This window comes from Myotis daubentonii, chromosome 21 (assembly GCF_963259705.1).
Source record: "Myotis daubentonii chromosome 21, mMyoDau2.1, whole genome shotgun sequence".
Classification (NCBI taxonomy): Eukaryota; Metazoa; Chordata; class Mammalia; order Chiroptera; family Vespertilionidae; genus Myotis; species Myotis daubentonii.
In genome coordinates, this window is record NC_081860.1 from 17,445,538 (window position 1) to 17,458,393 (window position 12,856).

Below are 12,856 nucleotides of genomic sequence, written 5' to 3' on the forward strand. Positions count from 1 at the left end.
AGGAGCGCGCGCCGAGCGGAGCGGTGGCGGCGGCCCCAGGCGCAGGCCCGGCTGACAGCTGACAGCGGAGACGCGGGGCGCGCCGGCCGGCAGCTCGGGGACCCACCATGCGCCGCTCGGTGTGGCTGGTGCTGGCCGCGTCGCTCCTGCACGGTAAGCCCTGGGGCACCTCGTACCGCCTCCCCGGCTCCCGGCGCCACCCGGCGGCTCAGGCTCAGTGCGCCCCGCGCCTGGGCCAGCTTCGGGGGTCCCTACGGGCATCGGGGGCACCGGGGGCTACGCGGGGATGGCGGGCAGGGGGGCGTCAGGCGCACCCCGCCGGCCTCTCCTGAGCGCCCGCCGGCTCTCCCCGCCCCAGGGTCCCTGCAAGGCGAGTTCCAGAGAAAGCTCTACAAGGAGCTGGTGAGGAACTACAACCCCCTGGAGAGGCCGGTGGCCAACGACTCGCAGCCGCTCACCGTCCACTTCTCGCTGAGCCTCCTGCAGATCATGGACGTGGTGAGTCCCCGGCGCGGCCGCGGCTGCCCCCTCCCCGCCGAGGGCCGCGGGGGCCGGTGTGGCTGGGCCGCCACCCGCTAGCTGGCCCGGGCCAGGGGGGCCTGCCGGCGGCTGCGTGCCTCAGTCTCCCCAGCCTCCCCGCCTGCCAAGGAGGCGCCAGTGACGCTGCTCCACCCCCAGCCACCTGTGCCTGGTGCTTAGAAACTCCGGGAGAAAGTCTCCCGGGCCCGGGACCAGCAAGAGCAGGTCCCACCGCCCCCATCTCAGCCCGCGCGGCGCCATCCAGGCATTTCCCGTGGCATGAAGCTGGATGGGCAGGGCCTGGCTCTGGGCTTTGCAGTTGGTTCATATGCCCAGGCAGGGGGCGAGCTGTGCGTACTTGCCCCCCCCCCCCCAATTTCCATGTGTTGCCTCTTTGCTGAGGGTCGTGCTGACTGCCCTGCCGGGAGGGTGAGCGAGGCACGCAGCCTCCGGGGCCCCTGGGTGTCCCTTCAGGCGCCCGCCCCAGGCCCCCGGGCTCCCCGGCGCCCGCTTCCGGGGCCAGAGGGATGCCATCGGCCTGTAACTTGGCTGTCTGGCCCCGGGCTGCTGTGACTATTCCATTTCCACTGGCACGGCCTTCCCGCGGCACAGTTTACCCCGTGGTTCCCTCCTGGAACCTGGGCTGCTGGAGTGTGTGCAGGGGGCACTGGGTTCCGCTCCGAGGCGCGCGCGGGGGTCAGGGTGTGCAGGGGGAGGGGAGGGAAGGCAGGGTGGGGAAGAGGCGCGACCACAGCCCGGCAGCGGGTCCGAATGAGCGGGGTCAGAAGGTGGGTGACAGGTCAGAGATTCGCAACCAGGCAGGACGCGGGTAGGGGGGGACCGAGTGGCCCGCGAGAGGAGGGCGCTGCACCGTCCCGGCCCGCGAGCAAAATCCAACACCAGACACAGAGCAGTCGCTCCCGCGAGACGGCGGCGCCCAGGGCCCAGCTTTGCACAACACGCGGGAGCCAGAGGCCGAACACAGGCGCCGGGGAGGCCGAGGGCCTTGGCCCTTCCACCCCTTACGACACCCTCCCGCACCCCCGCTGCGGCTGGGCCCACCTGCAAGGTCACCGCGGAGGGTCCCGGCCGCACCGCCTGGCACTCTGGGCCTCGGAGCAGCGGGAGCGCGGAGCAGCGTGCGGTCCGCCCAGTCACCGGCTTCCCGCCCTCCCGCGCGCGGCTCCTCCCAGCAGGCAGTGCGCGGGCGCCCCGAGCAGCCCTGAGCGCATGCGCGGGCTCGCCCTCCTGTCTGCACAACCACCGGCACGTGGCGCCCGCAGGTGCGAGGCAGGGACTTTATGGGGGAGCCTGGGAATGAATGCTCCGCGCGCGGAGGGGCCTGGGAGCAGCCTGTGCACAGCTGGGTCCCCCTGCACGGGAGCCGGGCGGGGGAGGGCGGGCTCTACCCCAGTGCTCGGCCTCCCTGCGCGGTCCCTGTGGTGTAGTCCCAGCCGCGGCAATCAGACCAGAAAAAGGCACCCGGACTGGAGAGGAGGAAGGAAAACCGCCACCATTTTCCGGTGGCCTGGCCCTCTCTGTACAGAAAATCCTGAAGACGCCACCAACAAGCCGTTAGAATCAATGACCTCAGCAAATCTGTCGGAAACGCCATCTACAAAACCGGCCGCATCTCTCCGCACCGATAATGAATGATCAGGAAGAGAAATTAAGAAAACAGTCCCATGTCCACTTGCATTAAAAAAAAAAAAAAAGGTATAAAATACCCAGGAACACATGTTCGCGAAGGAGGCCGTGCACTCTGACGGCGATGCGGCGCTGAAGAAAGAAACGGAACGAGACAGAAATAAAGGGAGGGCAGACCTTGCTCGCGGACCTGAGAGGTTCGTGCTGTTCAAGTGAATTCACAGCCGGAGGTTTCACACGGATTCGGTGCGGCTGGATGTGCTCTCACGCCTCCAAGGTCAGGGGGCAAATGGCCACGGCCGGGCCCGAGACACGGCCACCGGCTCCTTCCACAATCGGAGACGCGGAACACCCGTGACCGCGACACAGGCTCTCCCAGAGGCCCACGCGGCCGCAGCCCGTCCAGGTCAAGGGTCACGCGCTTCAGAGTCCCGGATGCACAGGCCGCGGACTCGCCCAAGAGGAACTGAGGAGCCTGCCTGGGCCCTGGCCGGGCAGCGCAGGAGGAACGACAACTCCATGTCTCTCTCCCTTCCTCTCAATAAAAACAGAGGCTGCCAGCATCACTAGAGACAGGCAGTATTGCCAGAAGCATGCAATATCGCGAGACGCTGTCACTATCGCGAGACGCAGCAGTATCGCGAGATGTCGCCAGTACCGGGAGAGACGGGCACCACCACGAGGTGCCCAGCACCCCGAGGGGCAGCCGGTACGGCCTCGTGCCTCCTTTAGAGTCGGTGTCTTCTCTTGCAGAACCACGTCAGCTAGTTTATTTGCACCGGCCGAGCTGCAGCGGGTGGCCTGGGGCTGCCTGAGATCCGGGGGAAGGGGAGGCTCTATCCGGGACGGTGAGGCAGGCAGACCGTTGCCTTCCCGTCGGACGGGGCTCCCGGAAGGAAGTCCTGCCGGACACCAGGCTCCCTTCGCTGTTTCAGTTCCGGGGCGCGTGCGCATTGGGAGGGGCTGTATCAGAGACGGCGCCCTTGCCCCCCCATCTTCTTACTGCCCCCCTTTCCCCAGCAGAGATTCCCACGCTGGGGTGATGAGCACAAGACCGGGGATGCTCACATTTTATTCTTGTGGGAGATCCTTTCTGCTGCATCGGTTTACTCCACACATAGTCACTCACTGAGCTTGGCTCCTACACTTTGCTCGGTTCTTGGGGTTCATCCGTGAATCAGCGCTAGTGTCTACTTTACAGAGCTCCACATTGGGGCGAGGGAAACGGACAGGTAACTCCAGGGTTCTCGCGTGTGTAAACCTATGTATATAAAAGCCTAAGCGACCGAAGGCCGTCCGACCAGTTCCTATGATGCTCACTGACCACTAGGGGGCAGACGCTCAACGCAGGAGCTGCCCCCTGGAGGTCAGTGCACCCCCACAGCGGGAGCGCCGCTCAGCTGACTGACAGGCGCAGCTGCGGCCTGAGCCTCTCCGTTAGGAGCCTAGGCGGCAGTCTGACATCCCCTGACGTCCCCCGAGGCGACCCGGATTGCGAGGGGGCGCGGGCCAGGCCGAGGGACCCGCCAGTGCACGAATCTGTGCACCGGGCCTCTAGTTTAGCGTAAGTGCCTATGCCAAGCGCTGCAGACTCACGCAGGAGGAAATGTTTTCTTCCCAGCCGGGGTGGGTGGGCATGGCTTCGGAGTGTGTTCTGGAAACACACCTTCCAAGGGAAAGCATGGGCCGTGGGAGGGGAGTTCAGAGACGGGAGGGGTGTAGAGGACGAGGTGTCTGGGGGCCTCCGCAGACTTTAGATTTTTGCACGGAGCCCCAGCCTGGGCATCTCCGAGGGCGGCAGGCAGCCGCGTGCCAGGGTGTTGGTGAAGGAGCAAAATCAGCTTGCCGTAGCATATTTTCCTAGAAGTGGAAACGGTCCAAACCACGACATTTGTATCCAATCCAACCGGCATGAATGATAGAGAATAAAAGGAGACGTGCAAACATTTGAAAGACAAAACATGCATCGTCAAAGGGGCATAGAAATCTATAGTCTCTTATAGATCATATAAGTCTATAGTCTATTATACATTATAGAACTCTATAGTCTCATATAGATTATAGAACTCTATAGTCTCATATAGATTATAGAACTCTATAGTCTATTATAGGTTATAGAACTCTATAGTCTATTATAGGTTATAGAACTCTATAATCATTATAGAACTCTATAATCTGTTATAGATTATAGGAATCTAGAACAGATTATAGAAAGGAGGAAAGTGTAAGGCGACGAGGAGGTCGAAACTAGAAGAGTCCCCATGGGAATGTGGAGAAAAGGGCCGATTGCAGGGGTATTTGGGACCTGTTCTCTGTGATAATATAGCTGTGTATATAAACTTCACATCGGTACATAGACAGATGTGTTAAGCGACAGGACCTCAATTATCCCTGAATGCATGCCCTGACTGCACGGCGATAATTAATCCACTTCGTGGGCTGGGACTGAGGTAATACATAGGAAGTCACTGTGACTCGATGCCCATGGGAGGCGCTAAACTGCCGACCGTCCCCACAATATTTCTTTTTAACTCGTGCCATTCAGTCACTCACCGGGGCACACACGTCTAGAGGCCATCCCACGTGTGGATTTGCATAAAAGAAGTGGGCAGTTATGCAGGCATGTTCAGAAGGCAAGCGACTGAAAATGAACATATGACTCCATGCCCCCTTACGCATATATGTAAGGGACATGGCCATGCCTGAGGGGTCTGGGGTTTTTGTAGAGTCTGGGTGGCAGACTCCCTTTCTGGGAAGCTCTGGCCGCCAGAGAGCAGCACCCCGCGGTGGTGCGTTTGGGGTTTGCTAGGGCAGATGGCAGGCGTGGTGGGGAGGCCCAGGATCCGACGGGCGTGGGTGTTACCCGATATCTCTGTGGGGTCTTTCTGTTCTGGCTTGTCAGACGTACAGGTCTGCATTTACCGGCCGGTATTTAAAAATGCCGCCACTCTAACTTAGTGTGATCAGATATTACCTATGAAAACCATACACCTTCAACACAGTCTAGGAAGACAGTCCCAGGTGCAATGAAGTGATTTTCCTAGTAATGTTTTGAGTAGTGCTATTTTTAAATATATATATAATTTTTATTGATTTTAGAGAGGAAGGGAAAGAGAGAGAGAAACATCAGTGATGAGAGAGAATCATCGATAGGCTGCCTCCTGCACGCCCCCCTACTGGGGATCAATCCTGCAACCCTGACCAGGAATCGAACTGTGACCTCCTGGTTCATAGGCTGACGCTCAACCACTGAGCAACACCGGCCGGGTGAGAAGTGTTACTTTTTAAGACCACAAATCAAATTATACAATAAAAAGGACTAAGGAGGTGATTACCCAAATTACTACTACTGAAGACATCGGTACAGTCCCTCCTATCTTTTCTCTGTGGTTATAAGATGTGTAGAGAAATACTTAAATAGTAAAATGGCCCTAGCTGGTTTGGCTCAGTGGATAGAGCATTGGACTGCGGACTGGAAGGTCCCGGGTTTGATTCCAGTCAAGGGCGCATGCTCGAGTTGTGGGCTCGATCCCCAGTAGGGGGTGTGCAGGAGGCAGCCGATCCATGATTCTCTCTCATCACTGATGTTCCTATCTCTCTCTCTCCCTCTCCCTTCCTCTCTGAAATCAATAAAGAAATATATTTAAAAATATATTTAAATATTAAAATGGTCTAACAGCATTATGGCGCCTTAAACAATAATTAGCACGCATTAATCTAAAAATGACACAAATAGGCCAAGCCCTAAACCAATAGGAGCTTTAAGATAAAAGTGTATTCTCGTCCCACTATTACATAACTCTCATCATCACTGCATATTCAATCCCTATTCCAGTTTTTTTTATTTTAGAAAATGTTTAAAAAGCGTTTATTGAAATGATTCATGACGCTGCTAAGCCTGGTTGGTTATTTTTAAATTGTGTCCCAGGCGTATGTGAAAAATTATGGCGATCGTTTAGGGTGTCTTGAAACTACTCTCCAATTTTATGTTTGTTTCTCTTTTTAAAAAGATATATTTTTATTGATTTCAGAGAGGAAGGGAGAGAGGGACAGAGAGACAGAAACATCAATAATGAGAGAATCGTAGATCGGCTGCCTCCTGCACGCCCCACACTGGGGATCGAGCCTGCAACCCGGGCCTGTGCCCTTGACCAGGAATTGAACAGTGACCTCCTGGTTCATAGGCCGACGCTCAACCCCTGAGCCACACCGGCCAGGCTCTCCTCGGTTCTCTCCGTCCTCCCGGGAGGTTGGTGAGAGCCCCTCGCTCCTCACTGCGGACGGCAGAAGGGCAATGCTCGGTAAAAGCTTGTTTACAAGGCCCCTCGAGAGCGGGTCCCGATTTATGATGCAACGAGCTTTGGCCCTCGCAGCCTCTCCGTGGCTCTGGGACATGAACAGCACCGCCCTCTCGGCTGCACAGACTGGGGATCACGGGCACGTCTGCCGCAGGAATCTCTCTTGTAAACGCTGCCTTTCAAGTCGGCTGCCGGCGGTGTTGCCCAAGGGTGCCGTTCTCTCCAAGCCCATGTTTCGTCCCTGACGCGGAGGGAGGCCCACGGAAATCTCTCTTCTCTCGGTTTGTTAGGGTTGGGTAGACTTCTACTCAGAGAAGAGGAAAGTCTAATAGAAATTCCCATGACGTTTGCCCGGCCGGCGTGGCTCCGTGGTTGAGCGTCGACCTAGGAACCAGGAGGTCACGGTTCGATTCCCGGTAGGGGCACAGGCCCGGGTTGCGGGCTCGGTCCCCAGTGTGGGGCCTGCAGGAGGCAGCCGATCCAGGATTCTCTCTCATCGCTGACATTTCCATCTCTCTCTCCCTCTCCCGGCCTCTCTCTGAAATCAATAAAAACATATTTAAAATACACTTTAAGTATCGAATGCTTTTTAAAATCAATCTTCCGGAGGAGTCGTGTATGGGCTTGGAGTACAGCTCCCCTGGCGCTGTGTAAAGTGCTGTCTTGCATTTCCACGGCGATTCTTCTTCCCGAAGCGAGGGGCAGCCTTGCTCCTCAGGACTCTGCAGAGCTGCCAGCGCTTTCCTCGGTGCTCTTGTGTAGGCGTCGGGAGAAACAGATAACCGTAGATCTCACTGTGTCTACATTCTTGTTTGCACGGAAAATTGCTGGGTAACACAAACTCCCATTTGCGAGGCACGCCGGAGCTTATGGCGAGGGCGACTTCTTCTACCTCCTTTAGTCTTTCCACCGACCACATTCCCCTCTCCTCCCTCCCCCCGCTTTAAAGAGGAGTAAGTTGAGAGGGTGTTTTTCCCTGAGTCAGCGAGATATGAGAGCCGACAAAAAAAAAAAATTATATTCAGAATAAGAAACCAACTCCTACCAATCCATAAGGCCAAGGAGGCAAGCCGGTAGGAAAATGGGCAAAAGGTGAGCAGGCGCGGGGTCCTCACCACCAAGGACAGCATCAAAGGACACCCTGAAAATAACGGGGCTGGACCTTAAATAGAGCGCATTTTCCTAAATGCCTCTCCCTCCCTCCCTCCCTCCCTCTCTCTCACATACACATGGCAGTCAGTACTGCCACTGCTTTCATTTAGTTATAGGGGTTGTGAGGGAGCCCCCAAACGTAACTCGGTGTGTCTCTGTTCCGTCTGGTGTTTTTTTGCAGGGAGCACATATCACCCTTATAATCAAGAGGGAAGGGGGCTGCTTAAGCACAATTGTTGTTGTTTTAATATATTTTGACTGATTTCAGAGAGGAAGGGAGAGGGAGAGAGAGAAACATCCATGATGAGAGAGAATCATGAATTGGCCGCCTCCTGCACGCCCCCTACTGGGGTCGAGCCCACATCCGGGGCATGTGCCCTGACCGGGAATCGAACCGTGACCTCCTGGTTCATAGGTTGACGCTCAGGCACTGAGCCAGGCCGGCCCGGTGCTTAGCACAGTTGTGAAATAAGCCACGCTCCTGGCTCTGAGCACAGGGCTCAGGGTGAGAGCTGAGACACAATCCGTAATCTGTCGTTTGAGCCACGAGATGACTCTGCCCGCCACGTCCTCACACGGACCGCCTTGGGGATGAACACAGAAAAGGGTTCCCTCGGGTGTCAGTCGCTAGCCTGGGACCCAGAATTCCTCGGCTACTCTCAGGAGATGGGTGACGTCCAGACATTTCTCGTAAGTGTTAGAAGTCACGAGCCTGCTTCAGGGATCATGGTTGTGTATGGGGGAGGCTCCTCCGCAGGCCTCTGCTCCTGGTCCCCCAGAAAGCCTGCCTCTCTGTCCCCTCCTGTGACGGTGCCCTGCTCCGTCTCCAGGACCTGTCACTACTGTGGTTGTATTTCTCTCACGTTGGATCGTGTGATCCCCCACCCCATGAGCTCAGGAACAATGTGGGTTTAGGGCCCCCTATACCTGTCATCCTGGCATAAATGCTTCAAACAGGAAGAGCTCCATCAGCATTCATTGAATGAATGAGTAGTGAATGACTGACTAGTGAATGAGTGACTAATGAATGAGTGAATGTATGAGTGAGTGACTAATGAATGAGTGACTAACGAGTGACTAATGAATGAGTGAATGATGAATGAGTGAATGCATGAATGAGCGAATGTATGAATGAGCAAATGCATGAATGAGAGACTCATGAATGAGTGACTAATGAATGAGTGAATGCAAGAATGAGTGAATGCATGAATGAGCGAATGTATGAATGAGCAAATGTATGAATGAGTGGAAGAATGAGTGCATGGATGAATGAGTGAATGTATGTATTTGTGAATAATGAATGAGTGGATGGATGAGTGAATAATGAGTGAGTGAATATTTTTCCATTGACTTATTTTTCAAAAGAGAGTGGAAGCGAGGGGAGAGAGAGAAAGACATGGTGTGAGGGAAATACATTGATTGGTTGCCTCCTGTACATGCCCTGAATGGGGACAGGGATCTAACCCAAGTCTCTTTTATTTATTTATTTTAAATATATTTTTATTTATTTCAGAGAGGAAGGGAGAGAGAGAGAAACATCAATGATGAGAGAATCATTGATCGGCTGCCTTCTGCACGCCCCCTACTGGGAATTGAGCCTGCAACCCGGGCATGTGCCCTGACCGGGAATCCAACTGTGACCTCCTGGTTCATAGGTCGATGCTCAAGCACCGAGCCACACTGGCGAGGGCCCTGGGTCTCTCTGATAAGGGCACTAATCCCAGTCATGAAGGCTGCACCCTCCTGACCTAATCACCCCGCAAAGGCCCCGCCTCCAGATACCCTCACAGTGAGGGTCACGTTTCCATGTAGGAATCTGGGGAGGCAGGAGGGGGTACTGCACTGGGGGGTGGGGTGGCAAGGAGCTGTGACACCTTGTCAGGGAGCAGACAGAGAGCTGAGGGGCTAAGCCAGCGAGTAGGTGTCCCTGGATGGAGAGGGGAGGCCGGGGACCCCCTCCGGGAATGCAGACAGCAGCCTGCCTGCCGGTTCTGTGGGCTTGTCCCCCGGAGTCGTCCCTACCTGGCACCAGGACACTCGCAGGCTGTGCCCGCCGGCCGGCTGCGCTGTGCCGATTGCAGTCGAGATGCTGCCGTCTGGGCGCCAGGCCGCTGCGCTCCACAGAAGCCCGTTCCGCTCTAATGAGGTTTCAGGCAGGATGCTGGGAAGGAGAAAGCCTTTTAATTAGATCGGTAGCAATCAGCTCCCAAACCACAGAAGCCCTTTCCCCCCCCCCCCGAGAAGACAGACACGACGCAATTAAAAGCAAGCGAGCCACCTGCGCGGAACACTGCCTGGCTCACTTTAAGTCCATTAAAAAGAACAGGTTCTTGCCCCGCCCGCGCGGCTCAGTGGCTGGGCATCGACCTATGAACCAGGAGGTCACGGTTCGATTCCCGGTCGGGGCACATGCCCGGGTTGCGGGCTCGGTTCCCAGTGGGGGGCGTGCAGGAGGCAGCTGATCGATCCGTGATTCTCTCTCATCATGGATGTTTCTCTCTCCCTCCCTCTCTCCCTCTCCCTCCCTCTCTGTAAAACCAATAAACTTATACTCAGGTGAGGATTTTTTTTTAAAAACTGGACTTTGTGCCCAATTTAATCTTTCAGGTTCATAAATTATTTTTAAAATAGAAAGAGCAATAGGCTAAGCCATTCGCAGGCACCACCTCTAGGCGGTGGGGTCGCGGGGGTTCCATTTTCCATTTGATGCTTTTCAGCCGTTTGTCAGGGCTCGGTGACGAGTGCGTATTTCCTCCGAACGCAGAGGGCAGCTGACCTCTGGGGCCGTGCGGCTCGGGCAGGCTTGGCGCCGTCCCGTGTCCCCACAGTCCCAGGAACCAGCCCGCCCTCTGGGTGGCGGTGCCGGGCCCTTCCGGAAGCCGGGTCGGCCACAGTCACGAGTCTCTCCTCTTCCCTTTAAAGGACGAGAAGAACCAGGTGCTCACCACGAACGTTTGGCTGCAGATGGTAAGTGGAGGCCGGGCGGCCCTCGCCCCCGAGACGCCCATGTGTGGACGGCGGGGCCGGCAGGGGCCCCCGGAGAAAAGCCAGGCCCGTCGTCCCGGACACCAAACGGCTGCAGGTTCGATTCCCAGTCAGGACGCCTACGTAGGTCGTGGGTTCCATCCCTGGTCTGGGTGTGTGCGGGAGGCAACCGATTGATGTCTCTCTCTCTCTCTCTCTCTCTCTCTCTCTCCCATCGATGCTTCTCTCTCTCTCTCTCCCCCCTTTCCTTTCCCTGCACAAATCAATGAAAACATATCCCCGGGTGAGGATTAAAAGGAAAGGATTTGGCAGTTTGCCCGGAAGGGTGCTGGCTGCCAGGAGAGCCGCACCTGGGCGCCCAGGCCCTGGTTCGAGTCCGTTGCTCCGTAAACAAGCTCCCTCTAATCACGGCTCATACTTGCAGAGGGGTCCTCCGCTTCGCCTGCTTTAAAACTCGCCCCGTTCGTCGCGTTTACTTGCTCAGCCACGTCCAAGCCGCCCGCAGTCGGGCTGAGTGATTCACAGACTGAAAGAAGGTTAAAGCCCGGCCGGTGTGGCTCAGTGGTTGAGCGTCGACCGATGAACCAGGAGGTCACCAGTTCCATCCCCGGTCAGGGCACATGCCGGGGGTGGGGGGGTGGGGGGGTGGGGGGTGGGTTGTGGGCTCGATCCCCCAGTAGGGGGCGTGCGGGAGGCAGCTCATCCATGTTTCTCTCCCTCTCCCTCTCCCTTCCCTTCTCCCTAAAATCAATACAATATATTTTTTAAAAAAATACACAATACGAGAGCAGCTGCGGGCGGAAGGCCGGGGTTCCGGGGGAGGGTGGACGTGTGGACAGGAAATTGGGCTCCTGGGGTCTCACGGTCGCTGAATCCCTGGTCCCAGCATCTAAATCCACCTCCTGGACCCCAGGCCCCCCCCCCCACCCCCCCCCCCCCCCGCGAATGTTCCTGCAGATGCGCGGTGCTCCTGTGCCTTCCGAAGAGAAGAGCAGAGAGGTGAACAGCGACAGCACGATCAATTCTTCCTGGGCAGCGGGGGATTGGTCTTGTTTTCCCATCGTCCCACTCGCCCTTGATTCCGTCCGAGGAGAAAGCGGCTGACGTCGGTGTCTGCCTCTTTCTGGTCCTGGGAGGAAGCAGTGGGGGTTCTCCATGGCTTAGCGTACTGTTTCGGGGGGCCTGCCCGCCGTCATCTGATTTGACCCAGGAAGGGAGGCGGCAGGCGCCTCTCCGTTCCTGCAGGGACTTTCTGGCCACTCGGACACTCCCGGCTGCTGCTTTGAAAATGGGGGACATGTGTCACCGAGCCGAGAAAAACAAACAAACACCTGTCTTCTCCGAGCTTGGAATGTCGGCCGTTCTCCCTGGCTCTTGGTGTCCAAGCCTCCTGGGAAGCGTCTCTATTCCTTTTTACCTCCTGATTCTAATTATGGGCCCAACAGCATCCACATGGCAGATGTCAGGCTGTGAACCGTATTTCTTTCATTCTTTTAAATACGTTTGTATTGATTTCAGAGAGGAAGGGAGAGGGAGAGAGAGAACCATCAGTGATGAGCGAGAATCATGGATCGGCTGCCTCCTGCACGCCCCCTACTGGGGATCGAGCCCACAACCCAGGCCTGTGCCCTTCACCAGAATGGAACCCAGGACCCTTCAGTCCCACAGGACAACGCTCTATCCATTGAGACAAACCGGCCAGGGCAACCGTATTTATTTCTAACGCGTTTCTCTTGTTCATTTCTGACCTCTGTCACTTCACACATTGGGCTCATAGACAAGGGAGCCCGTGGCTTGCTGCTGGGGGCCGTGCTAGCAACCGTAGTTAAAGGTGATCTTTCTTTCTTTCTTTCTTTCTTTCTTTCTTTCTTTCTTTCTTTCTTTCTTTCTTTCTTCCTTCCTTCCTTCCTTCCTTCCTTCCTTCCTTCCTTTCTTCTTTCTTTCTTCCTTCCTTCCTTCCTTCCTTCCTTCCTTCCTTCCTTCCTTCCTTTCTTCTTTCTTTCTTTCTTTCTTTCTTTCTTTCTTTCTTTCTTTCTTCTTTCTTTTTCTTTAAAATTGATTTCAGAGAGGAAGGGAGAGAGAGAGATAGAAGCATCAATCAGGAGAGAGAATCATTGACCGGCTGCCTCCTGCACGCCCCCTACTGGGGACGGAGCCCGCAACCCGGGCACGTGCCCCGACCTGGAATGGAACCGTGACCTCCTGGCTCACTCCTCCTGGCTCCGAGCTTACCTAGTCGTGTCCTAGATCAGTCT

At 56.2% G+C, this 12,856-nt stretch overlaps 1 protein-coding gene and 1 long non-coding RNA gene across 2 annotated transcripts in view; one reads left to right on the plus strand and one right to left on the minus strand.

Moving 5' to 3' along the window:
- LOC132222750 (neuronal acetylcholine receptor subunit alpha-7) overlaps window positions 1-12,856 on the plus strand; it is a 21,933-nt gene continuing 9,077 nt past the window's right edge. The window contains exons 1-3 of the mRNA XM_059677950.1: window positions 1-153; window positions 359-498; window positions 10,539-10,583. Of these exons, the coding sequence (XP_059533933.1) occupies window positions 108-153; window positions 359-498; window positions 10,539-10,583 (231 nt within the window). The 5' untranslated portion in view covers window positions 1-107. The remainder of the gene's footprint in view (window positions 154-358; window positions 499-10,538; window positions 10,584-12,856) is intronic.
- LOC132222751 (uncharacterized) overlaps window positions 9,479-12,856 on the minus strand; it is a 22,919-nt gene continuing 19,541 nt past the window's right edge. Inside the window, exon 3 of the long non-coding RNA XR_009450295.1 lies at window positions 9,479-9,777. This is a non-coding gene — a long non-coding RNA (uncharacterized LOC132222751). The remainder of the gene's footprint in view (window positions 9,778-12,856) is intronic.